Raw genomic sequence first — 26,738 nt, 5'->3', positions numbered from 1 at the left:
ACGCTAGTAGCACTACCTGGCTCGCTATTCCTGCCGTGTCTTGTGCTGTTTAATCTGCCATTCATTGCATCCCTACCACGCTCGGTATACTGTAGCACTACTACTTTACCAATCCTCATAACAAACACAGAACCCGACTTCCATGTAACGTTTTGTTGTCTGTAGATACTTAATGCAATCGTACTCTTTACTTAGTGACGCTTTACTTACCCTCTCTCTCCTAATCTTTCTACTTGTCCCGTTTCAAATATTTCATATTCCAATAAATATCTAGAAGTGCGGCACAGAATCCACCACAGCATAATAGATCGATACACTAGTCCACCTGAGCCAATCAGGTTAGAAATCTGAAGTCGGCTAGCTGAGGGAACTAGCTAGCTAGCAAGCCCAAGAAGGAGGCAGCGGTGCCAGCCATCAAGGGCTAAGAGTATCGAGACAGGTCAAAGGCTGCCTGGGTTCCGCCTCGGGTCATGGTTTGGTATGACAACTTGTGTGGGTAAATGAATAAGCGCTCGCTGATGATAGCATTAACAGTACTATAATACAGTGAGTTGCTAATGAACCCATGCTGTCATTTTCGTCATAATAGAGCATGTTTTACTTTTTGGTATTTTTAATTACAAACAAAACAAGGCAAAAATAACATCTTAATTATACTTCATTCATTTCAATTGAAAACATTGTTTTGGATCACACCGTGGGCTATTACAAGTCAATATCAATGAATTTAAGAAGCACATTTTGGGGAGGGGTGTCTAAAACAAACAAACAAGCATCCAGAGAACATGTATAATCCAACTGAGATTACCTAGTTTTGTCAGGATGTGCTAATCACAATGCCACCATGCTGCATGATTGGATGTCCTATGACACCACTACTGCCTCTAATAGGTTAATCTTGGTACTACATCAGACTTCTTTTGGGGATAAAGACTCGTGAATGTTGTTGGAAATACCGCACACAATAGAGTAAAAAAGAACACACATGCTGATGTATTTTTTTTTCCTGTCATGCTTGCCGTCGCTCACTTCTTAAAATATGTTGTATTTGTGTTAATTTAAGACGACACTGGAGTCTTACTGCCTTGAATGTGAGCATGCTTCACTTAAGTTAACACTGGCAGGTCCCTTAACAATCCTTTGATGTTGTAAATTGACTTTTTACATGACATCATATGCCTGTCCTCAAGCATGTTCCTGTGATCTCTAAATGAGAAAGTGCCATTATCTTTGGCTGTTGCAATATTGTCAGGACTGACATAAAACACAGTTTTTCCTAATTCGTCTCTGTACAATATTGATTGTTACCAGATTCAATCGATGGAAGAGTGTGTACCAACTTGGGCGGCTCATGGCGTAATATATGACGCAAATAAATTGGGATGTGCTTTTTTGTTGTCACATACCTAATATAGTCTTAGCATTTGGGACATTGGCACCACTGTCTAAGTAAATCAGTATTCTCTCACACATGAAATTGATCTTTCTGGCTCAAACTCAAACTTTGCTTTTCCATGCACATTTTAATAAAAGCTAAAACCAATAGAAAGCATGGCTCCAACTCAGCATTATATGTCTTTAATTATGTTTTATGTTCCATCTTTATTTGATCTGCCCTGTATTATAGCTGTGATTGTTTTTTTTAAAGTGTTCCAGAAATAAAGAATTATTGCTTTGTTTCTCCTGAGAGTGGTGATAGTTAAAGATTTTCTGACCTTTATCAGAGCAGATAAGGAGGTAAAAGGATGTACTGTATGCCAGTGCTCACCATCAACAACTTGGTCCTATTGCTTCCATGGGTAATTATATCGTGCTATGAAAACAGCTTTAATAAACTAAACATGTTTAACCCAATTTTGGTAACGATATGCTGCCCAAACAAAGAGTCCTGCGGATACAAATGTATTTGAGGCAAGAACAGATTAGCCTAAAGCAAGCAAAAGGGAAAACCCAGTAGCATTTTGGTGGAGATTATGGTATAGATAGGGGATTATCAGTGCCTAAAACACGCATTGATAAGAGTGTTTTTTTCACTGAAAAGTGAAAATTGAATAAAAGTTAAACAGTGGCAAAGATGGCTGCCCTCTAGCCTCAGCCATAAGAGGCTATTATAAATCCAGGTTACTGCAGTATATGTTTGCGCTGCAACCTCATTGTTTGAGTCAACCTAACTGGCATTTCTCTATTCCAATTGGTTCAGAGCGAAGCAGCTCTATTTTTATTGGCCATCTGTATTGTCTGTCAAAACATGCACAAATGCAATCTGTTGAAACCTATTGACCCCATCTCTCAACGAGAACATTTTATTTTGTGAATATCTTACAATAATCACACAGCTATAAAACGCACAGGGACACCGAGCTGCCTACGAACTCTTCAGTGGCCCCCCCTCACTGCTCGGCCACCTTCATTGTGGCTGATCTTATATAAACTGAGAAATGTCTAAATATACAAAGCAGTTCACGGAATCCACTTAATACGTTCACTTGTAAGGATTCGTTTGAGCATCCATTCTCACCCCGCCCCCCCCAAAAAATCCCAAGTAGATTGTGAGCAAATGCGCAGTGATATGTTTTGGTGTGCATTTACACATTTTCTGTGCACTTGCGCACCGGTGCACCACTTATGTTTACCCCTGACAATAACTCATCAGATCCAGCAGATAGAGACGAAAAAAATCTTCCCGTGTTTGACACTTGACACTTCCTTTGAAAGGCCTGTTGCACAGCAAGACAAAACAGACGGAACTATCGTGGGTTCAGCAACAAGTTTGTGAGAGTTGCTGCAATTCAAAATTTGAACCACTGCTGAACAGCATGTTATTGTCGCAGATATAATAGTTATTCCAACATAGTTGGTTATTTCAGTTGTGCAACGTGGTGGTTATTAAAAACTGGCACGTAACATTTGGATTCATCACTCGCGCGTGTGCATGATCGGGCACACATTGGCTTTGACTTGAAGGCTATCAAGTTGTTCAGGTTACTTCAACTATATAATGTGGCGGCTATTGTTACAACGCGTCAAGTTTGTATGGCTCATTAATGAGAATTTATGCCATGCTCAAGCATTATGCCGAAGCCATAGGTTTTGCTCGAGTACAGGGTAGAACACTTATTTTAGACAAATCTGGACTTTATGTTGCAAGCAAGCCCAAGCACTGAGTGGATTGATTGACTCTAATGTTCGGCCAATAAGGCGTGACTTTTCCCCCCAGGGACTATTCACCCCAGACTAGACTATAATAACAATCAACCAAACAATGATACTGTTTATTTGTTTGTTTATTTAATGATCTCCGGAATGCAACATTCTCATCTGGTCTTAGTTTCTCTTTACTGCACCAAAATTGTGTTTACTGTTTGTGAATTTTTCAATGAGCTCCATTTTGAAGTGTTAACTGGTCACATTTTTTAATCAAATCCATACAAATTGAAGCAATCGGATCTGTTTGAAGATGTGCTCTGTGAAGTTGAGCTGCTTCTCTTCAACTCGAACATCAAAGATGAAAACTTGAGTGGATTAATTTAGCAATACAATGTAGTTGGCTTTGTAGGTGGAATTCTTTCCCATTATTGTTTATGTACAACTTCCCTTGCTAAACATTTCGGGGTCTCCGTTAGTGTACTTTGCGCTTCATAATTTTTAAATAGGAGGCAGGTCTGGACTGCTGGCAGGCCAGTATAGTACTCTTTTACTACCAAGCCACGCTGTTGTAACGTGCAGAATGTGGATTGGCAATGTCTTGCTGAAATAAGTGTGGATGTCCCTGAAAAAGACATTGCTTGGCATATGATGCTCCAAAACCTGTTTGTACCTATCAACATTAATGGTGCCTTCACAAATGTGCAAGTTACCATAACATAGAACCATACCATCACATATGATGACTTATGCGCTGATGAGAGTCTTGATGGTCGTTTTCCTCTTTGGCTCAGAGTACACAACATCGATGACTTCCAAAAATAACTCGAAATGTGGACTCGTCAGACCACAGCTCACTTTGCCACTTTCAGGCTGTCTCACATGCCAAAAGAAAAAAGGACAATACAGATGTTCACATTATGTAAAAAAGCAATCAGATTCAGGTGTAGGCTTCTCTTTACAGTAAATGTCGGACAGCAACGATTTGACAGCAGCTAAGTAAGTACAGTAAATTGTGTAGTATTAATATGGTCTGCGGAGTACCTCATCTGCCTGCCTGTTATCTCCACCTCTCATAAACCATGACAGCTCTTAATAGGGATGCTGAAGTTGGCCAGGTTTCATGGCGCTGGATTAATCAGAGCACATATACATATGGCCCACCCTTCGCCATCGCTCAGACTTCACACAGCAGCTCATAAACCACCTGGGTCTCAGCAGTCTCGAAGCGATCATGAGAGGCAGGTACCCTTACAATTAGCGAACAGCCCTCCGATCGCTTCCAGGCGACGAGCTCAACACTTTCTAGAGCATCAGAGGCTCGCCTTCCACCAGGACATAACATGCACCTTGCCTCGTCCCACTTCATTCCACCTTAATTGCGTCCTCATTCTTCACCTGCTAACAAGCTAACAAACCTGCGCAGATGTGGCAAGCACATCAAAGTACGGGAAGGATGGGAGGAGGACGTTGTTTGTCGAAAAAAATGAAAGGGGAAATTGGTGTTGTGTGAGCCCAAGCCAGCGCCACCTTAGGGAGAAATGCTGGAAAAATGTGATATTTTACACCTGCATCTAAGGGGTGAGGAATACAAGGCAGGGAGGGAGGCGGTAATTAGAGCAGAGTGTGTGCGTACTGTTTAAAAGGATTTTTACTGTGTTTCTGGGGCTTGCCACTGGTTCTGCTTCAGCATTCAGTTTGGTGAGACACACTCGATGCCAGATTATTAAAAATGCTAAACCTGGTTATGAATGCTTAAAAAAAAGTGGTGGAAATTCAAACAAATATGCTAATATTGTTGCAGTGATAAATAGCTGGCAAGCTCTGTGTAATGAATAATGCTATTGGCTCTAATTCCTCATTAAGGCCCTAAAGAGGAGCGAGAAGAGGGAAAATACATGTATTGTTGCTATGATTTTTTTTTTCAAATTAAAATGACACAGCAGTAGATAGCAACTCATTCCCAAATTAAGTGGATTCAAATGACTCTGTCACACAGCTGGTGTGCCGCCTGCGTGTCCTGTGCAACCAATTAATGCCAGAGTTAAATCTTGACAAAGTAATTGACGCTGGATAGCTGTGAGACTGTTAACAGCGTTATCATTGTGAAACAAAGTTAGACTACACTAACCCAGACTTCACTGTGAACCATGTCTTTGTTTGATATGTTGAAGTACTAAATCATGTTACAGTTACAGTTATTTATAGATAATGTGTTTGTTTGTATGTATACTCAACGTAGGGTCTCTTAATTAAAGGGGAAGTCAACCCAAAAATAAAAAATAAAAATTAAAAATATTGATAATATTTTCTTTGCAGCCCCACTAGTCTAAATATGGTATTCATGGTAATATTGCGTATGTGGAATATGAGTTAAGAGGCAAAATCCAGCAGTTCTTATTAATATCAGAATCAGCCATTTTTCCACTTGCTGTCAAGTGAAAATGACATCACAACTGCTCCGGTCTCAGGTAACAACCAATCACAGCTTCAGAAAAAAGATGAGCTGTGATTGGTTATTGCCTGAGCCCTGAGCAACTGTGACATCTTCAGTCGACAGCAAGTGGCAAAATGGCCGCCCCCTTAGATGGATAAAAATAGCTGGATTTTGCTTCATAACTCATATTCCACAAACGTAATATTAATCAGAATGTCATGTTTAGACTAGTGAGGTCACATGTAACATATTATTGTCAAGAACTGTTTAACTCTTTGACTGCCATAAACGTTATAAAACGTTTAGCATAAACCTAGGGAAGGGCGCCGAGGACGTTAAAAGACGTCCCCTATGTTTTTTTTTTTTTTTTTCCAAAAACGGGTGCAGGAAAGCCTTGGGCAGCTGTGCTGAAAGTATCAGGCAGATCTGATTAGTCAAAGACTCGTTTTGGCCCCTAGAGGGCAGCGATGACTCTCTTTGCACAAGGTTGGATGGGCCGCCCACCGTGGGCGTCAGTAGAAGACGTGAGGCGGAGCTAGAGTGTTGAGGAGACAATGGCTGATCCAAGCCACAATGGCTTGACCAAGCAACCGGTTACAAGCAGCTCAGCTTGAGCATTTTTTTCAAAGACGGAAAGCATCAATCAATACTAAAAAGCGCATTGATGTCAACGATGATGATGACTCCGAGCTCTACGCCAAAGTTGGAAGCTTTGGCCTGTTACTATCACGTAGTAAGCCTCACCGGCTTAGCGCGGCAAGCGCTGCTAAGGCCGGAAAACGCGCACAATAGCCGGCCGGGTACTTCTGCACAAGCGGACATTCGATCGGGCGATGGAGAGTTGGCATCGACCAATGCAGATTGATGATGATGATGATGACGACGACGACTCCGAGTTTGACGCCAAAGTTGGAAGCCTGGACGTGTTTACGATCACGTAGTAAGCCTCACCGGCCTAGCGCGGCTAGCGCGGCTAGCGCTGCTAAGGCCGGAAAACGCGGAGCTGCACAAGCGGACATTCGATCGGACAATGAAGAGTACCCCGAGTCCAATGCATATTCATCGGAGGAGCGGGTACAGTCTGATCACGGAGAAGACACTGTTTCTGGACTACGATGCCACCATGAATGGAGTGGATAAAATGGATCAGAACATCTACCACTCGGTATAGCAACTGAAGGACGCGAGGAAGCGAGACGTAACACCACCGTAACGTAACCGTAGCATGATCCTGATATTAGACTTGATGACACACTGCAGTATATACTTGCTATTCCCCGGAAAAAAACGGCCTGCAAGAAAGTGGCACACGCGAAGAGGCAATCTGTTGTGCAAATGCTGTTACGTCTCTTTGCACGCAGGAGAGTGTTACAAAAAGAAAAACTGTCGTTGAAACATCCACATATTTGTAAATAGCACCACAGTTGCACACATTTGTAAATAGTTTGCCAAATTGTTGTCAAATTGTTACACTGTTGAATGTAAATAAACGTATTTTGCTATCAAAAAACACTTTTTCATTCTTGGTGGTAGTGTTTTATAGAAGTAAAGCACTATTTAGGTGTTTGTGGCATCATTCATGGACAAAAAGAAGTGTCAAATTCACTAGAATGCATGAAATAATATCGTTTCACTAAAAGCTTGATTTCTCCGTATTTTGGTCCAACACAGGCGAAATTGGGTCAAACTAACCATTTTCTATTGTTGATTACTAAAGAACGGAATAAGGTAGAAACAAACTCTTTTTTTCTGATGAAAGATGAAAGTCCAATCTTTCATTTGGTAGTACGTGTGTTTCCATAGTCCAAACAGAACATTTTCTGTGGACCTTGAAAATCAGTCAAAATGCTTAAATCGGCTGGCACTGACGGCATCCCTTTTCTGAAAACGTCTGGCAGTCAAAGAGTTAAGGTTGATTTTCCTTTTAAGTGATAAGCAATTTCCCACTGAAATGAACTGACATGTCATTAATTCATTCCACCCACCAAAAGCCAATGGAGTGTATTTAGTTTATTTTGTATTTTAAATAGTGTAAGGAGCATTGCATAAAAAAGATTATAAACTTAATTAAAGATAATTTAAAGAAATAAACTGGTTTTATAACATGTTTTTACTGTGCATTGGAGTAAGCCCAAAGTCACAAAATGTGTGTGTGAGCTGTGCCTTTAAGGGGGCGTGGCCTAGTGAGTGACCGAGGCTAAGCAAGGTGGCAAATTTGTCTCTGCAATCTCCATTTGAGTTTTATCTTCTTGTAGCTGCTTGCCAGTGGTCTCATTATACTGTATGTATTGTATTATAATACATAATGCACCTGGCAACTGTTATGTTGGGGGAAAATACTGTACTGGATCCATTTATATTTCTTTTTCTCCCTAGTTTTTACATCTTGATATTTTTGTTAGACTGCGTATACAGTTGAATGGCACTAATTTTATGTTAAATGCTTGTAGAAACCGTTTTCCCTGTAGCTTTTAATTTAAATGGGTATTTTACTGACTTCAAGGGGGTAATTCACACATTCTACACCTAAAATTATTTTACAATGGTACCACTACAGACAAATTTTCCAAGGGTCATATTACTCATGCAGAATACAGCCACTTATGCGGCACACAACTTCATAGGTTGAATCAAGGTCACTCAAAACTTCACATAAGTCCTCAACATATCCTGCCAAACTTCAGCCATGTAAACTGAATGAAGTCAAACCATCTGCTCCCTCTTCCTTGTGCGTTGGTTACATGTCATCAAAGGGCGTGTCATTTATATGACAAAAATGTCTGTTGAAATGAATTTTTTCATGGTGACATTTTTAATTTGTCTGACTTGATCAGTTCTCACTTGGCAATAGTGAAAATGCAAGTACTGTATCTGCTCTATGATTGTAAATGTTTTTATTCAAGTTAAAAAAAAATCTCAAATATGCCGAGTACCTATAGTCATCCCCAACACTAACCTGTCTCGAGAAACCTCAGTGGTGTCGTGGGAAATTTTTCAGTTTTACCTTATTAGTCTTAAAATCATTATTTACTGTTTACAAATACATATGTGTTGAGCTATCTATGCCAGTGACGTACAGTGTCAACAGGCAAACCATCTTATTCTCTTCCAATAGGGGGCAGAAACTACAATTAACTTGTACTATTCAACATAAATAGTCATTGTTGTTACATTATGTTCAATTAAACAGGCCCAGATTGCGTCAATTTATTTGGGAGCAAATTGAGATAATCATTATTTCAGTCGTCATACTTTTTGTCACAGTTTCATTTGGTAAGATTTTTTTCAATGTAAAATGGGCACCTTGGCTCAATAAACAATAAACAACACTGGTTAGTATGAATTCAAAGAATGTCCTGCCCTGGTTAGGATAAAGCCTACTGATGTTATCAGCGGCATCTTGATTTGGGATTCAGACATTTAATACATAAACCAAGATTAAGAACGTTACGTTTTTGTCATAACAATAAGGAACGTTTGCACAGAACTACGTTGTAGATTTATTCTCCCTTTTAATCCTGAGGTCTGTATTGCAACACTGAGTTGGAGTGTTTTTCATATTTTTCTGACTTCTGTTGTAGTTTATGTAATATTTAAAGAAAAATCAACCATGCCTCTCAGTTTTCCCCTTTAAATTACATCTTTTGCATAATGTCTTCTTTTTTTCCACAAGGCCAAGACAAGCGTAAATATTCTGTGTACATTGTGTACAGGGATGACTGACAGCCAAGACAGCAATCACACTGCACAAACCGCTAATCATGGAGCAGGCCCCGCACACGCACACGCACACATGTGCACAGTAAGCCCCTCAAGTCATACAATTTGAAGTAACAACCGCTGTCAGGAGAACTTGAAGAGCTTGTGACTATGTTTTACTCACTTATTTCACATGTCGCTATTAAGAATGTTAGCAAATATGTTGTACTGTGTGTAGAAACACACAAAAAAATGCACATGTAAAGAATTTATGCATCCATATATCTGTCGTCAAGTTCAATCTGAAAATATGTCTTTTGAAGCAATACTATTACACACAACATTTTTGGAGGGCGAGCGGGCAAGAGGTTAAACATCCCGTTTGCTCTACTGCATATTTGGACAACTCACTATAGTGGCAGATATAAATCATCTAAGTGGTGTTTGTGTGCCACTGTGGAAGATTCCGTCTCACAGAAACTTGACATTGATCAACACATACTTCAGTCATCACACTGCAAAATTGTTTGGTGTGAACTTTGCAGTTTTTGTTTTTTTCAAGACGAATTGCTATAGCAGGAGACTCACAAGTCAAGATAATCCCACACGAGACTTGTCCTGAATTCTGTATCCTTTTTACCGAGGAGCTTTTTTTTTTTTTTTGAACAGCTGCCACGGTTGCTCGAATTCTTGTAAACAAATAATTATTCATACTAATAATCTCCCATATTCATGTGCAAATAAGATGGCTTGCTGAAACTTGAGAAGTGCCAAGGTTGTATGTGGGAGGTTCCCCTAACTACTGGCTCAAGTTCAACGCTGGGAAAAGTAGAAAATAGAACTCAATTGAGGGTCAACGATGTGCGAGTTATATATCACAGCTCATCTGTAAACTGTAAAGTTTTTTTTTCAGACTGGCTGACAGTCTGTTGCAAGGTTTTGCATGTTTGCCTGCAATTCCAGCTAATCGAAAGAGAGAGGGGGGGGGGGGCTCATGGATTTGTATAAGGAATTGTTTAAATGAGTGGTCTCACAACTTTCGGAACATCACTAAATTGCACAATTAATCAACATGCACAACAGACAAAAGTTGCATGATTACACATAAAGGTGCATTATTGAAAGCGGCACTTGCAGCCAAGTTTCTAAAGATAACTCACTTGGCAAGCACTTGACATGTTAACAACTTTTACACAACTTATGGGGCGCCTTTTGGTTGTCTGCTTACACCGTATGATATGATAGTGCATATCATAATCTACTATTAATAGTAGACTGGGGTCATATTAATTAAGACTTCAGGACAGCTCAGAGAGGTTGTGAAACCAAACAGGAACAACATCATTTAAACAATATTAGCTCGAATGTTTGAAAAGTGATGAAAACGTGATGTGGTGGGACCTTGGCACGATATACGCACACAGACATATTAACAATAAACCCCAAACTTCACTAAATGCATGCCATTAAATGCAAGCGCTGCTACAATCACGTTTAAAGCTGACTGCACAAATTAGCAAATTATTGGTTTACACAGCACGTACCATTGTGGTGTAGGGAAAGATGCCAAAACCCTCTCAGAGACCCATTTTCCACTCTAAAAAAAAAGTGGGGAAAAAAAGTTCGGCTTCCCCTCAAAAAAGTTTGTGGGAGAAAAGAAAGGGCTCAGTTTGTCGTTCAACTCAGCCTTATAATACCGGAAGCAAACACGGTGTGGTAAACATTGTTGTTGTTTTGAATGTAAACTGCAGGCTGTAATCCAAGTCGTCTGCGTCCTGACTTCTTCATGCAAGGTGCGTCATATTTCCATGAAATCGCTCCTACTTGGGTTGCGGTCTAAGAGAGGGAGCTCTCTCGTCAGCCGACCCGCTCGCCGAATCGAACCGGGTGCATGCTTTCACGAAACTGAAGTCCGTCTCGCTCCACGTGCACGCGGGGAAAGTTGCGGAGAGCTTCGGGTGCTGATCTCGGCAGCGAGCTGAGTCGGCGTGCAAACTACGATCCGCGTGACGTCCCTCGTTGGCGATAGCGATTGAAGAACAAATACAAAAAAGAAGAACAAGAAGCGCGAAGTGTACCGCGTGGCCGCTGTCGCGCGCACGCACCGGAGCGGGAGCAGCCAGGCGAAGACGCGCGGTCTCCTCCTGCGGCCGCGGAGCGGAGGGCGGCTGAATTATTAATAACCGGAGCGGTGCGCAGTCTGTCGTGCTCAGTGAGGAAGCAGGGCGGCAGCTGGGGGTTTAGAGGAATTAAATACCGGCTCAGAGGAAAGCATGGACGCAGAGGGATTAGCGAGCCCGCACCGGCTTCGGCGCAGCTACAGGGGCAGCTCCAGGCCGACGCGCTGACTCGCGAGGACGGGAGGGAGCGGGGATCGGTTCGGCTGCCGCGATGCTGCTTGTGAAAAACACTTTATTTTTGGACGGGGCGAAATGCAATATAAGGATAGGGGGCTGTTAAAGTCATGCCGCTGATTAAAATAACCAAATCTTAAGGAGGCATCCGAGCATCCCACGTGATCAGCAAGGACGTCAAAAACTCAGAGGGGGATATATGATTAAAAAAATTTTAACATAACAACCTTGAGTTCACATTTTAAAATCAAAGCTATTCATTTGAAATTGAGTCACGATAATAAACTCGTACTCGCGTGTTTGACGAATTTCTTTACATTTATTTCATTTTCATTATGGATTGCAGGCATCATAATTTCAGAGCGCTTTTGGGCCCTGTGGGTTTGATCTTCCTGCCAAAAGCAAGAAATGTAGGTGCAAAGGCGCGGAGAGCAAATGCAAAGTATGAGGCTGTTCACATTAAATAGCAAATTTTGGGGGAATATTTCTTTGGTCAGTTTTTAACAGCGTGGCCCCTAATTGGCTTTTTAGTACAGGTGATGCATTTTTATTTATGTCACATCTGTGCTTTAATCAGCTTAATCACTTTTCAAAATATGACGAGGAAGAACCTCAGCAGGCTATGCACTTCATTATTTCTGTATGTTAATATTTCATTTTATTTTTAATAATTTTTTTAAGTGTTGCTATAATTATCATATAAAGTGCTTTGACCAGCTTCAGTTTCTGGGTGGGGCTAATTCTGAAGTCTCCAACCCTCATGTTTGCCCATTCTGCAATTTGTTTATTTTCTATATTAAAATTACTTATTTAAAGGAGCAGTTTTTTTTCAATAAACAGCGAGGTTTTTTTTTTCAACGCTACAGTACTATTGAATTTAAAACATGACCTGCATGCTTTGATTTCTGCACCATTGTGAGGTAATATTATAATGATTTTTTTAAACGAAAATCAAATAAAATTATAAACAAACATTTTAATATTTTGTAAATAATTTGACAAACAACAAATATAGTAACTGCACAAATCCACTTTGAATTTAAATACAAATGATGCAACCATGTTTTTATTTAAAAGCCACAATTATCTTTGAAAAGAGTAAATATTAAAAATTAATTAGGCTCTTAATATTAACGGAGTTTAAATTGGTGGAATGTCCAGCCAAGAAAATGCTTATTTTTAATTAAACACACATGCAAACGAGATTCTTGCCACAGCACGTCTTCTCAACGATGTTCAATGCGGAATTAACGCAACGGGGAAAATAAAACATCCGATTTTAGAGCAATAAAATATTAATAAAGACTCAAAAGTCTTAATTGACTTGATTTTGGACTTAACCTGATGTCTAACATTGAAACCCCTCTTTAGCTAGCTTTAATAAACATAAGGCCTAAAAGCATAATACGGCGCTCTAATAATCTTCTTAGCAACGAAATGCTTTTTAACGGATTTAATATGTTCTCACACTAAAGAGGTCAATATTCGTTGTCGTAAAAGGACACTCATATGGCACTGTTATGTAACAGGCCTATCTCAAAACCTGCCTAATGGGACATATAGCAAGCATGTTTACAAATATAAGCAATAAATAGGTTTTAATAGACACGTTGTCTCTGTACGTGCATATAATGGCAACGTGACGCACGAACATTAATGCGCGTGCACGCACCAGTTTTCAATGAAGCTGCAAGGCCCGTTTGTATCGTCTTGGCTTGGGCTTTTAACATCAACTTTAGAAACAAAAGATCCGCTGGGCAACGGTCCATTTAGGAATGTTGACCTTGGCAGGCCCACTCGAACCCGCCACAACCGCGGCTATTCTCTCATTTCTTTGACAGGGAATGGACGCGTTTGACCTGTGTATAAAGTAGCCATTATGGTTGGAGGCCAGCATGCATGCTGCAGTCCAAAATGTATTAAAATACACTAGAAACATCGATTGATGGTATAACACAAGTTGAAAGAAAGAAAGAAAGAAAGAAAGAAAGAATTTAAAAAGAAAAACAATGTTGTGCTGTTATCAAACATTAAGAGCATGAAAACCAACATATTTTTTCCAGCAACCCTTAACAGGTGTATACCCTAGACCTGCTTAATGATGATTGCAGGGCTGCCAATCACTTCAGTGAAAATAACCATAACATGAGGATTTAAAAAAAAAAAAAAGAGAGAGAGAAAGAAATAGCTTCAATTTGGTGTGTGATTTGGAAAAAAAATTGTTTATTGAAAATGGAAACATAAGAAGCATCTATTTCAGTTGTTATAGCAATTGTTTCCCATTGCTGGGTGTATTTGATATTGCTCACTGGTCCTTCAATGCATGAGATCTTCAAAGATCTTGCAAGGTTGCAAAATGTAACCGTTTTTTTATATACAGCTTATAGACTGACTGATGTAAATTTTTCATTACAGTGCAATTTCAATCTTTAATAAATCCAGATTGCACTCTCTTCTCTTTTACCAAAAAGCCTTTTGAAATGTGCGGCCTTCAAGGTAAATAGAGTGATGAACAGTATTAGACTTCAAATATGAATGTTTACTTGAGTGTGATAAGAAACCCGTACGACAGTGGCGCTTTATTTACAATAGGTTACTATACATATTTTTCTGCATAAAACAGAAAATAATCTATACTACATTTTGAATTCGAGGGAATATAACAACATAAGCATACACAGCCTTGCCCAGTGTGCATTTTGAGCATTAAAACAGCTTTTGGAAGATAACCTTCAACTTCCTGAAAAACTCACTTCCCATGCACTATACAAACTCGGATTGCAATTAATATTTGTGTCATGAAAAATTAAGTAAAGCTAGTAGATGCTTGTTGGAATACACTGCAGTTCTCTCCAACCTTATACCGTACTTCTAGTAAGCATTCCTCACATTGTGTATACAAATGCACATTCCAGACACGTCATTAGTTACAACCATACAATCACACAATAAATGTTATGAAAAAGTGCTTGTTCGAAAAGCATTCTGTTTTTTAATTGTAACTGTTCAATAAGTATTAAACAATGTGTTCATTATTGCCATCATACTGAGAGATGTTTCTAATACTTGCCTTACAGCAACCCGGTAAAAAAAATAGAAAAATAAAAATATAAGGATGCGCCGATACCTCTTTTTTGCAGACCAAGTATCAGGACAAGCACAGTACTTACGTTTGAGTAGGCTACTCACTAATACTGAGTACAATACATTATAATGCCAGTAGCCTATTTCTTAGATAAACATTTATTTAGTTTTAATATCGTTCGAAAACAAAAAAACATGGCATATCATGGTATGGCACTCAAATATACAGTATTATTATTATTATTATTATGTGTATTGTGTTTTATGTTTTTATTATATATTTATTTAATATTTTACTTTGTTACAGCAGCGTTTCTTTTTAAAGAAAGTTGATTTGACTATGTGTACTGTTCTTATACACATTGACTATTAATCATATTCCACTTGCCTGGAAGTATATGTGGTGCTTCTGTTGTGCACATCATGGGGGCAGTGTGGTGCACGCATGGTAAAAATCATCATCAGAACATCCGAAGAAGATAGTAGCAATTGAGCTTGACTAATATAATTCCTTTTTCATAGAGCATGACAAATATATACCTGTGAGTCAGGCCTAGCCCTGGGCATAGGCGAACTAGGCGGTCGCCTAGGGCGCCATCTAGTGGAGGTGGGGCCAAATTGCAGGGCAGATTTTTATTTATTTTTTAAATCCCCAAAACATTTACAATGAAACGGTCCAAGCCCTCAGGTGCTGCATTAAGAAAGCGGCAGAAGGGTGAGGAGGAAGAATGGGCCCAGGGTAGAGGCATGTATGTCAGCCAATCATCATTGCCTATAAAAATAAACATGAAAATAGTGTTAGCTACTTAGCTTGCTTATAACTTGTTTACTCCACCATTACATCCATGCACCAAGGCGAGGCAAAGCTTGCTGGCTTTAAAATAAAGCAGTCAGTCAAGTCCAGTTACCTGCAGATAGATTTGCATAAATCATTGTGTCACGTGCACATTCATTTATACGAGATAAGAATTGTGTGGTTTAATGTAAACAAATATATGGTAAAGTCATACTTATTATTATTATGTTTTTGTAGTTGTCCATGAAATTTGGTATTTATTGTGTGGTGTGCTATTAAATATAATTTTTAAATTTGTAAATTTGTAAAAAAAAATATATATCTACTTTTTTAATTTTTATTTATATTATTATTTAAAAAAAAAATGTTTTTTTTAATTATTATTATTATTTTATTTTAGTTTTTTAAATTGTATTTATTTATTTGTTTATTTATTTTTGCGTGGGGCAATCTGCACATTCACCAAAATCAAATCACTTAGGCCCTGCTGTGAGTATTGTTATAACATCTTTCTGCTTTTGTTGCTGCACCATTTTGTTCAATTATTGTTTACTAAAAATGGATCAATAAAAAGTTTGAAGTAAGCAAAGGTTGAGACTATCTGTCAAATTGTACATGCTCACTCAGGGAGAAAAATATAGCAAAGTACATATATGACAGGCTGGTATTGCAGCGTTGGAGAGTGGCACCAATACCGTGCATCCTTAAAATGAACTGAACACACAGTATTAGAAACACCTTTAGATGTGAAGTAGTCTATAGTTCTACACTGTTGTAACCACAATACTAAGCATAATATTGTATTGTTATCATCGGCAAGGTGGAATAGTGGTTAACATAACATATAAGCCTATACAGTATATGTATTGCACGTAACCCTAATTTAGGACACGAAGCATATGGATACATCATAAACTCCAAAAGTGTCCATCAAAAAAGAACATTTGAAAAGGAAGACTTTTTGATACAGCTTCTGTTTGGAATTCTATTATCTTGTATAGATGTAGCAATTAAAGTGGCTGATGCCCGAATGTAATCACACACATACACTTTTAGGGCAAAGTGCTGAAACGAACAACTCCTGATGCAGATGAACGATTGGTTGAGCCTGGGGCCTTGCTGAGAGCTGATTGGCTCTGACACTGAGAGGAGCCTACGTGAGTGTGCGTACATTCGTGCTTGGATCTCTAGGGGTATCCCACACACTCCTTTCTTATCAGGCAGCCACAAGGCCCCGCTAGACAAGTAGTGCTCTCAGCAGTGCAGGACTACCGGCTAACTGCTTTATCTTCTACTGGCAAAGAAGGCTTTTATAGGTCTGATTAACTCACTGTTTGACTGCCTTGTTTAGGGCGGGATCGTGAGAAGTGTGTATCTGTGATTGGAGATACGCGTATTTGCAGAATGGTGACTGTTTTAGTGGCTTTGGCGAGAAGTGCCTTAGTTCACTGACTGCCATTAATGGCTCTAGACGTTAATTCATGATCCCTTTTAACTGGGCTGCAGTTGTTACAAAATATGACACACATCAAACCACATATTAACTCATTCATTGCCTATTAAATATAAATAAACGGCTATAAACGTAAAAAAATCATTTGAACTATTTCTATTAGTTTAAAAAAAAATCTACTTTTGTTAACAAGAGTATGAAAACCTAGATTAAAAAAATATCTTTAAAAAAAAGGAAGAAAGAAACAAACAAAAAGATTATTAAAAATTTGGGGCGTCAGGTGATTAAAATTTTCAATTGTAATTAATCACATGACTTCAATAGTTAACTCACGATTAATCACAAATTTTATATCTGTTAAATGTACTATAATTTTTTCCTAGGTTTTCATACTCTTGTTAACAAAAGTGGAAAAAAGTTTTAAACTAAAATGAATAGTTCAAATGAATTTTTGACGTCTATAGCCGTCAATGGCAGTGAATGAGTTAAGAATAGTTAACATGTACAACAAGCTGAAAAGGGGTACAAACGTATTTCTAATGTGATGTATTGTGGACAGGGTATCATGATTTGGGAATGCTGTGCTATCTCAGCACCTGGATGCATTGCTATCATTAGCTAGCCGCTTGTGCTCATGGGTTTCACATTCTTTTCTCACAGTGTAAAAGTTCATGTGACGTGCCTGTATAAAACCTCATATAACATACAAGTTCATGTATACATAAATTATTGTGTGGTATTACTTGACTATGAAGACTATGTTGGTTTGCTTAAATGCCTTATAAAATGAAATTATTTTCTCTGGTTTTAAGTCCAGCCTAAACCACCAGAGGATGTCGTCTGTGGGGGAGGAAAATGAGGTGATGTGGGGAAGGGACAAGTCTACTAACCCTCCCAATATCCTCCACCCCACCACCAACGCCATAGGAGAAAGCAGAGCTGGTATAATCTCCTTTTTTGGCACTCCATGAAAGAGAGAGGAGCAGCCACAAGGGTCTTGGTCCACTTAGATGTGCTGTCCCTCACCCCAGCGGTCTACATGTTATCATCTCCTTCCCGCCTTTTTCCACCTAGATGTCCCTCATCCTTCTTTTTACTTGGGTCTCACATATAACACTTTTTCATTTACAGTGCCCTCTCAGTTTTCTGCAATGAGTAGGGCTGGGCAATAAATCAAATTCATTTGATCAATCGTCATTGAAAAAATCAAATCGTAGAAAATTAGCTCAATCGTGAAATCGAGGCAGATATAAATAATACACTCTTATGAATGGCTTATTTTTTTCTTTTTTCTTTTTTTGCAAAAGCTATGAATGTTAAGGTTACATTAAATTAAAATCTGTGTGCCATACAGGTTTACTTCAAGACCAGTTCAAAGTTGAAATTCACAATGAAAACATTCTCCCTGTATTGCATATATGACTGTACTGTAGAATCATACGTATAGGTATGATTCTGTCATCTAGGCTACTAAGTTAGGCTTGCTGTATAGGCCCTATGTTACATTTTGATTGAGTTAAGTCACATCACTGTCTGGCTGTTAGTATTTGTGTATGTTTCTTCACAATAAAGGCTCTTTATATTTCTGATTACCGTGTCATTCAGATCACACATAAACAAAGAAACAGTTCCTGACCTGTGGTGAAGAATTTGCATTCAAAGTAATTTTACCGTCATAATCTGTACAGAAAATAGTGGGGTCCAGCAACCATAAATGTTAGACGCATACATGTTCAAACCCTGTGTTTGGTCTCCACCAAATTTGGTGGATCCACAAATTTAATAATTAACGCATGGAATGTAAAACATTATTGCCAACTACGAATCGACCTGAAACTCATGCTGCTGCCAGACTTAACAAATACAAAATAAAAATTGTGTTGAAAGTTTGGATAACTTGTTCTCCAAGTCATTCATCACAATGAAAAAGTCAAGAAGTGTTTGCTAGCATCATGAAGTTACCACAGTTAGCATAGCTTATTCTATTCTCCCATTAATCTTTCTTCTTTGTCCCATTTTTTCCAGAAGTTTGATTCCTTGTGACACATTGCTGCCTCTCATTGGTCAATATTGGTACTAAGACAAATATCTGATTTGGGGGAGGAAACTCCATACACCACGTGTGTGTACCAGGCTTCTACGGAGATCTGGTCTCCTTTGCTAATTGCTAATGCTATTGTAATGCAACCGCCCGCCCTCTCACCACAAACACCAACACATTTGTGTTAAATTGGTAAAATTGCGATATGAGGGTCTGTAGTGAAAATTCTGACTCTATTTAGATAGGGACCAAATAGACTCAGTTTTAGAGTAAACTAAGATTTACACTAGGAAGAGAGTAAAAAAAAAAGGAAAAAAATAAATAATAAATAAAACTCACTCAAGGGTTAAGGCTCAAACTCACGACCTTCAACTTGGGAGACTGCCACACTATCACCTGAGCTATGCCTCTCCTACTGTTTGCGTTTTCACCAAGAGACCAAAGGTTGTTTTTGGTCTGTTGGAGTTAGAAAGATTCCATGAAATCATGGAAACAGCTGCAGCTGACATGAGTGATATACTAACAGAAAGCAGGAGCTGCGTGGCTCAGGGAGTAGATCGGCTTTCTCCCAAGCTAAAGGTTGTGAGTTCGTTTCTACGTTGAGTTGCTTTTATTTAAATTAAAATTCTTTATTTTACTCTCTTCCTAGTGTAAATATTACTCTAAAACTGAGTCTATTTGGTCCCTATCAAAATAGAGTCAAATTGACTACATAATTTACTGTGTAGCAATCGTTCTCCCTTTTCACCCTCACTTTCACCTGTCTTTTTCACGTTGGTTCAGGAGAATCTCCGCTCTTCCGCCTTCACCCGTCTCTACTTCCTTGAGTCTCATCACTTCCCTTCTCTATTTTTTTCCAAGGGTGGAGTCATTTCTGCCGTGCCATTTTCTGCTTGGTATATCCAGAACATGAATATTCATGACTAATCCACTCTGTGGCTTCTACTCCCCCATCCCCAAAAAAGAAACACACACACACACACACTGGGCACTGTAGTTGAAGGCAACACTTGGTAGTAACACATGGCGAGGCAGGTGTTGCAGGCCAAGCCAGACATCTGTGCGGTAGCAGCGCACGAAAAGAGGAGAATCAAGGGGAAATAAAAGCAAATGATCTGCGTTGTTGGAAACAAAGACAGAGTCGGAAGAGCACAGGAGATAACCATGACAGACACTGGTACCAAAACAGGATGGTGAGGGTGAACAGTGGTTCGGGTATACTGTATCTGGATAAAAGAGAAGCAGACAGACAGACACACTGAGGCGGTAGTGGGGTCACCCGGGTGAAAGGAAGGGGACGAGCCAGACGGAGGGAAATGGCCACCGATGGGAGGGTCTGTCTGGGGGTGGAGAGAGAGAGAGACAGCTAGAGAGATAAAAGAGGGTGAGACAGAAATGGAGGGAGGCATCTGATCATTAAAGCTAAAAAACACACAAATGACAGGTTCAATATTTTTTAAGAGCGACGACTGGTTCCAAAACATAAGAAACTGACAAGCAGCCCCCCCCAAAAAAAGACATGCAATTGAGACTTTGCCATGTTCCAAATGAGTGCGTGAATGACAATAATTTAGGATTTTAAGCTAAACGAAGGTTAATATTTATTCAGATCCAAGACTTCTTGCATAATGTAATAAAATCCCACATAAGCGTGACAAATGACAAGTTGATCTGATAAGATTTGTTAGAGATATACAGTATGCCCTACAACATGTTAAATGGGATTTCCGTTAAATGACTACCAAATGTGCAATTTGGATCAGATCTGGCAGAAACTTGTGATGGAAATTACAGCTTCCCTGCATACGTGTACCAAATTAGATAAGATTTGATAAAGATTTGTTTTCATCTACTACCCACGATAAATGACAATTGTAATGACATCATCAATTTTAGAATTGGCTCACTGGTGCTTAAATGAACCTTTGTGACTGCTGATAACATTTGGTGGGCAATGTACTGCAAACAGGTTTGGAAATAATCTATCAATTTTCTCTTAGGTCTTCCTTTGACGTTCTTGCCTGGCAAGCCCATCCTCATCATCCGTCTAGACGCAAGATATCTCACCATATGAAGAATAGTTTTTGTTTTTGACCATGTTGAAGTTTTAGTTTGCTAATGAACCGAATAAAAATGTTCATTCATTTTCATTTGTAAAACTTAAATATTATTATTATTATTATTATTATTATTATTATTATTATTATTATTATTATTATTATTATTATAAATAAAAGGTTAAAAAAATATATATATAGTTGGACAACATAAATCCCCAAAAGTTGTGAAAATGAAATCTACATAGTGGCTTGGGCCCACAACTTGCCCAATGTATATGTCATGGAGCCGAGGCATTGAGTGTCACAGATGGAGGGCTGCTCTTTTTGCCAGGCTGCCCATGCCCAGCCTGTGCCCCTCTCTGTGCCCCCTAACACCCTGCAACCCCTACACCCCTCCCCCCTGCTCGCCATCTCCTGCATCCCTGCATGGGGCCCCATTTCTGGCTGCCATCCCTCCATGAATCCCCCTCTTCGCCCCCCCTGTCTCTTTTTCTCCCCCCCTCTCTCGCACATTCCCACCCATCCAAGCAGAGGGTCTACTTGTGCCCTATATAGCGGCGAGTGCAGCAGGCTGGCACCGAGAGGAACCCTCGGGTTTACAAACTGTGTCAGGCCTCGAGACACCTCTGTGATCAACGCTGCGCGCTGCACGAAGGAAAATAATATAAAAAAATAAATCAATAAAAAATATCAAGAGATAGGCGTGATTGATGTTGTCAATGTAGGAATCTGGGAGAATTTACCTGAAGGTCGCACACAAAGAAGACAGTCACTGTGCAATCAACAGTATGTCAGGGGTCAAAAAGTTAACATAACATTAAGGCGTGACTGAATCTGACACAACAGGTAAGGTTTCTGGTGAGAACATGTTTAAAATGAGGGCCAAATGTGGATTTATGCCTCTTGAGTGGATCACGGCCTTAATTAAATCCATTTCCTCTGCTGGGTTTAAATTAAAATCTCACATCCTTTGGGATAAGACCTAGATATGTTTGATGTAGTCAATCATGGATGTCTTCATCCAAAGCGTCTTGTGACTAGATTTAAGGAGAATGTTAATATTATTGAAAATATCTCATCAACATGTAAACAAATTAAAACAGCATCTTTGCCTCAGTGAGCCGTCCTTGTTATTTTTGAAATTCCAAACTTGTTTGTCAATTTACATCCTATAGCCCTTTTCTGTGGCCTTGAGCAAACACCAAACACTCACAGCAAACTGGTAAACACGCAGCGTGCAAAGCAGGAAAATGAAACGGTTGCATTTGAGTTGAAAACAGAGAAAGAGGAAGAGAAGACAAACAGACTGATTGGTCATTACAGAGTAAAGGCGAGACAGGAGGCATCCATCCTACCATGCACCATGACCTGGCAGAGAAGTCATAACACAGCTGCCACCTTTCCCACGCCATTCCACACTGCCACGTTGCCTCCCACGCCACAATCCTCTTCTTGGAGCTGCTGATATCAATATGTCAACAAAGTCAATAATTGGACCCAAAAAAATACTGTTTAGGAGCTATGTGTTAGTAGGATGCTGCTACGGCTTGAGTGGTAGAGTGTGTGTGTATGTATGGGTATATACTGTATTTGTGTGTGTGTGTGTGTGTGCGTGTGCGTGTGTGTGTGTGTGTGTGTGTGTGTGGAGGGAGAGGGGACCCAGACACAGAAATGCCACTGAGCCCTCTCCAAGCAGCTGTGCCTCTCGCTTTGCCGGTCCAAGTGCTCCTTCTGCCATTTGCACTCTTGCCGAGCCACCAACCCTGAACCGACATCCTCAGGTCCCTACATGGGTGTATGCGGCTACACACACTGTACACCAAATATCCTTTGCATATTTGATATCGTTTTCGCAGACCTCAATTTGCCGTGCCGTAGGCTGATGTATTGTGAATGCTCGAGGAGGCCCCCAGCCAAGCTCTTTTTGTAGTCAGGTGACCGAACAGCTTCTCTTGCATATCATTTGATCTATAACGGTAGAGGCATTTCATTTTGAAAATCAATTAATTTTACTGCTATGAGTACATTAATTATTGGCAGTTAACATTAAAAAGGTAACAATTCTGTAGTAATATATTTAGTAGGGGTGTGCCCAAAAAAATCGATTCTCATAAGAATTGCGATTCTCATTTAGTACAATTCAGAATCGATTTTAATTGTCCCAAAATCGATTTTATTTAAATTATTTTATACTGTCTTCCCTTTGTTTGTGTGTGCCTTTATTGGGAGCGCTGTTCATGTTGTACCCGATTTGGCCACTTAAAGGCATTGTGGTTCCATGCGGTCTGATACACTGTTAAGTTGTAGCCACATTAGAGAGTAGAAGGAAAAAGGCACGATCAAATTATTCCAATAAAAGTAGTTTTTTTGCAGCGTGGAGCCGTTCTTTTGAGTGATAAAAGTGCCGCGAGTAGTGCACTAGTTAGCATTAGCGAGTCAGATTGGAATAGATCATTACGATTCCTTGAACATCTATAAATTGAAGCAAAAATCATTGACAATAAAAACTTCAATCAATCAAAAAACTTTCTTAATCGAAAATAGATTCTGAATCGAATCGCACACCCAAAAATCGGAATCGAATCGTGAGACATTCAAAGATTCCCACCCCTAATATTTGGTATTTACATTTTTTGTGATTGTTCTCCAATTGCTTAATATGCCTTTTCCATAAAAAAATAATAATAACACAAATGCCTCTTAGGGTGTCTTAAGAGTTCCTTTTTGGAGGTTCTTTATCAAATGGTCCTTCTATGTCTTTCAATCTGCCTTTACTGTCAATACAACAGGAGGGAGTCTCATGCAGTATGTTGTTGCAATACACCAGAGGGATATGTGATCTGAAGTGCCAGGATGATGCTGTCACAAAAAAGCAGACAGTAAAGTAGATGGTGTCTTTTCCAAATTTGTGTCAAAACAATTGCATCTCTTTACCGTTATGAATATATGAGGGCAAGAGTGTAATGGGTTTAATGAGTAGTTACACTTGTAGCTATAGAGTTTGAAGGGCAACACATGTAAATTGTGCAACTTTGTCTTTACTGTTATGCAAGAAGTTGACCACCACCATTTGCTGTCAGTAGGTTCTGTCAACAAAGCTTGAGTAGAATTGAACCCATCCATGCTTTAGAATGTATGAAGTTCTGAATCAATGTTTGCATAGCTAAGTTAGGCAATAGCTTCGTCATTTGTTCATAGTGTAATGCTATAAAGTTTTAAACCCAATTGGTGAAGTTTATCCTTTGAGTTTACTGCTGATTTTGCTTTATTGTTAAATAAAGTTGCATTGTTTATGATTTTTCCTATTTAAATTTAAGAAATCTTGTTGTTCAGATTAAATTTGCATTGGACTGCCATGAAATTAGTCTATTTAGCTTACAGGTAGAAAACTTCGGTCTTCAAGGGCCGGATTGCTTTTTCTTTTCTTTTTTAGATATTTCCCTCATCCATCACACCTGGTTCAAATGATCATAATCAGGCTCCTACAGATCTTGCTGAAGAGCTGATCATTTGAATCAGGTATGTTGGAGGAGGGAAACATAAAAAACAGTGGTGTCCAAACTCGGTCCTCAGGTTTTGGATGTTTCCCTGCTCCATCGCACCTGTTCCAATGAACATGTGCGTTATCAGGCTTGAGCTTGTTGATTAGCTTCAGGTGTGTTGGAGAAGGGAAACATCCAAAACCTGCAGGACCCCTCGACGACCGAGTTTGGACACCACTGATCTAAAACATGCAGGACTTTTTCACACCCATGATAAAGATGATGACGTTTGTGATCATGGTTTATTAAGTAGCTTTAGTATTTAAAATGAGAACATTTTTGAGCTATGTTTTTTAATGGTTGTCAGGAATTGGTGAACAGACTGTTGCAGGATTCAGGGAGGCAAGGCCAGTTAAACAAAAAGGGATTTATTTCCAACAAAACAACAAAAAGGCAAACAAGGAAAGTGGAAAAACTTCTTAATTAACAAAAGACCAAAAAGTAGATGCAAAGTAACAAAACACACGGGCAAGGACAGGATGACTGACCATAGACTGTGGCACAAACGAATGATCCAACAAAGAATGCAGGGAAGGAGGAAACTAAGGCCCCGTCCAGACGGAAGCAAAGCCGGCTTTGTTCCTCAAACAAATCTCGTACACACAGAAGCATTTCAAGACTTGCGTGTGTCCAAAAGAAGACGCTGAGGACGTTTAACAGCTGTAATGTATATGCCAAGTCTGGAGTGGCGTTGTAGCGCAGCCACAGGGAGTTAACGGAACGCGTAGAAGAAGAATCAGCTAAGAAGACAAATACTTTTTTTCCCCTACGTTTATTGCAATCTACAGAACAAACATGGCTTTTTATGTATCAAAACAACATGGAAAAAGACAAACACAGGAGAAGTGACAATGGCGTGTGATTCAAGTTCAACACCGCTTGTTGAACGTGGGAATATAGAAGCAAAATATTTTGCTGCAAAAGCATAAGCAAGCTAAGGAGGCTGCGCAAAACGACTACGACACGGCTATCCGCCATTGTTGTTGACAGACTGACGGTTCGCACGCAGTCACGCGAGAATTGGCGCATACATCATCAATCTGCGACAATGCGTCGTCATCGAGTTGCGAGCATTACATCATCCCTGGAGGAGTATCCTGCATAGGGTGTCCAGACAGACGCGTACGGGTCGCGTTTTGAAATCTTTCCACTGTGGAGCCCGCTTTCAAAAGTGATCGGTTTTAAGCTCCGAAACCGCGCCATCGTGTGGACAAACAGCTTAAATGGTAAGAAACATTGAAACCGGCCTAAATAGAACCAAACTAACGAGACAATGACAAACACCTGGACATCCGATGCACAGCTGTATGTTTATGTCTGACTTCATTAACAAACAGCTTGTGAAGAGAGGGCTATTATCATGGCATGTATTCCCCAGTGTTGAGTACGTGTTGCACTCGTCTCTGTGTTATACATCCGTGGTGGTTGACTGGAGGTGATGAAATGTGTGACGAGCGGCAATTAAAAAAGGACGGTTACAGCCCGATAGCCAGCTCAATGTGCCACTCTTGGCACGGGTTCCCCTTTTTAAAAGCGCTGGATGACCTATTGTGTGACCCAGCCCATTTCTCCGCCTTTTCCTTCCACACTTCCCATCAGTCTCTCGCTTCCAGCCATGATTCAGTGCTGTTTTTAATCTTGCGAGGCCTCAGCAGGGTCGAAAAGCACCGGGATTGGCGCCGTGCCCAGATGACCCGCGGTAATATGGAAATGGGAAGGAAGCAACCCTACTCACTGCCCCCCATGGACCCACTCACTCACTCACACCAGGGCATATACGTACATTAGCGCACATGTACAGAGCGTCAAATTCATTAGCAGTCAAAGCAATTTCATCGAAAAGTATATTATTTCCATGGAGCAATTTTGTTCCCCAGCATGCTGTCTTACACTGGTTATGTCACAGAACCAAACGGTGTTTGAATAAAGTTTGCACTTTGTTTGGGTTTCTGACTGTACTTATGATACTTTGTTTTGCTTCCTGTGCCCACCTGCACCTCAAGCATATTCTCTGTCTTGTCCTCTTACCTACAGCCAATAACTTAAACCACTTCTTTTGTCAGTCTTATCACAGTATCACTTGTGGCTTGTCATTCAAACCTTGTCAACCATCTGTAAGTAAATCTCC

At 39.7% G+C, this 26,738-nt stretch overlaps 1 protein-coding gene and 1 long non-coding RNA gene across 8 annotated transcripts in view; one reads left to right on the top strand and one right to left on the bottom strand.

Annotated features, from left to right (window-relative positions):
• nfixb (nuclear factor I/Xb) overlaps positions 1-22,519 on the bottom strand; it is a 151,911-nt gene extending 129,392 nt beyond the window's left edge. Inside the window, exon 1 of one of the 6 annotated variants that reach the window (XM_086068760.1) lies at positions 22,424-22,519. In XM_086068760.1, the coding sequence (XP_085924886.1) occupies positions 22,424-22,480 (57 nt within the window). In that variant the 5' untranslated portion in view covers positions 22,481-22,519. Of the gene's footprint in view, positions 1-210; positions 328-10,824; positions 11,716-22,423 lie in introns of those variants that run through there. The other 5 variants (XM_086068786.1, XM_086068891.1, XM_086068779.1 and 2 more) reach the window with 5 other exon arrangements.
• LOC147184572 (uncharacterized) lies at positions 10,904-18,737 on the top strand. 2 transcript variants are annotated; one of them, XR_015094090.1, is made up of 3 exons: positions 10,904-11,073; positions 16,571-16,671; positions 17,780-18,737. It is a non-coding gene; the product is annotated as an uncharacterized LOC147184572 (long non-coding RNA). The 2 variants fall into 2 exon arrangements; XR_015094089.1 differs by having other exon boundaries at positions 16,571-16,677.
• Positions 22,520-26,738: the final 4,219 nt, after the last annotated feature.

This window comes from Leptonotus elevatus, chromosome 1, assembly GCF_054856555.1.
Source record: "Leptonotus elevatus isolate MCC_2025b chromosome 1, RoL_Lele_1.0, whole genome shotgun sequence".
Lineage (NCBI taxonomy): Eukaryota > Metazoa > Chordata > Actinopteri > Syngnathiformes > Syngnathidae > Leptonotus > Leptonotus elevatus.
The sequence above is the reverse complement of the archived record's forward strand: the minus strand, read 5'-3'. Positions and strand labels throughout refer to the sequence as shown.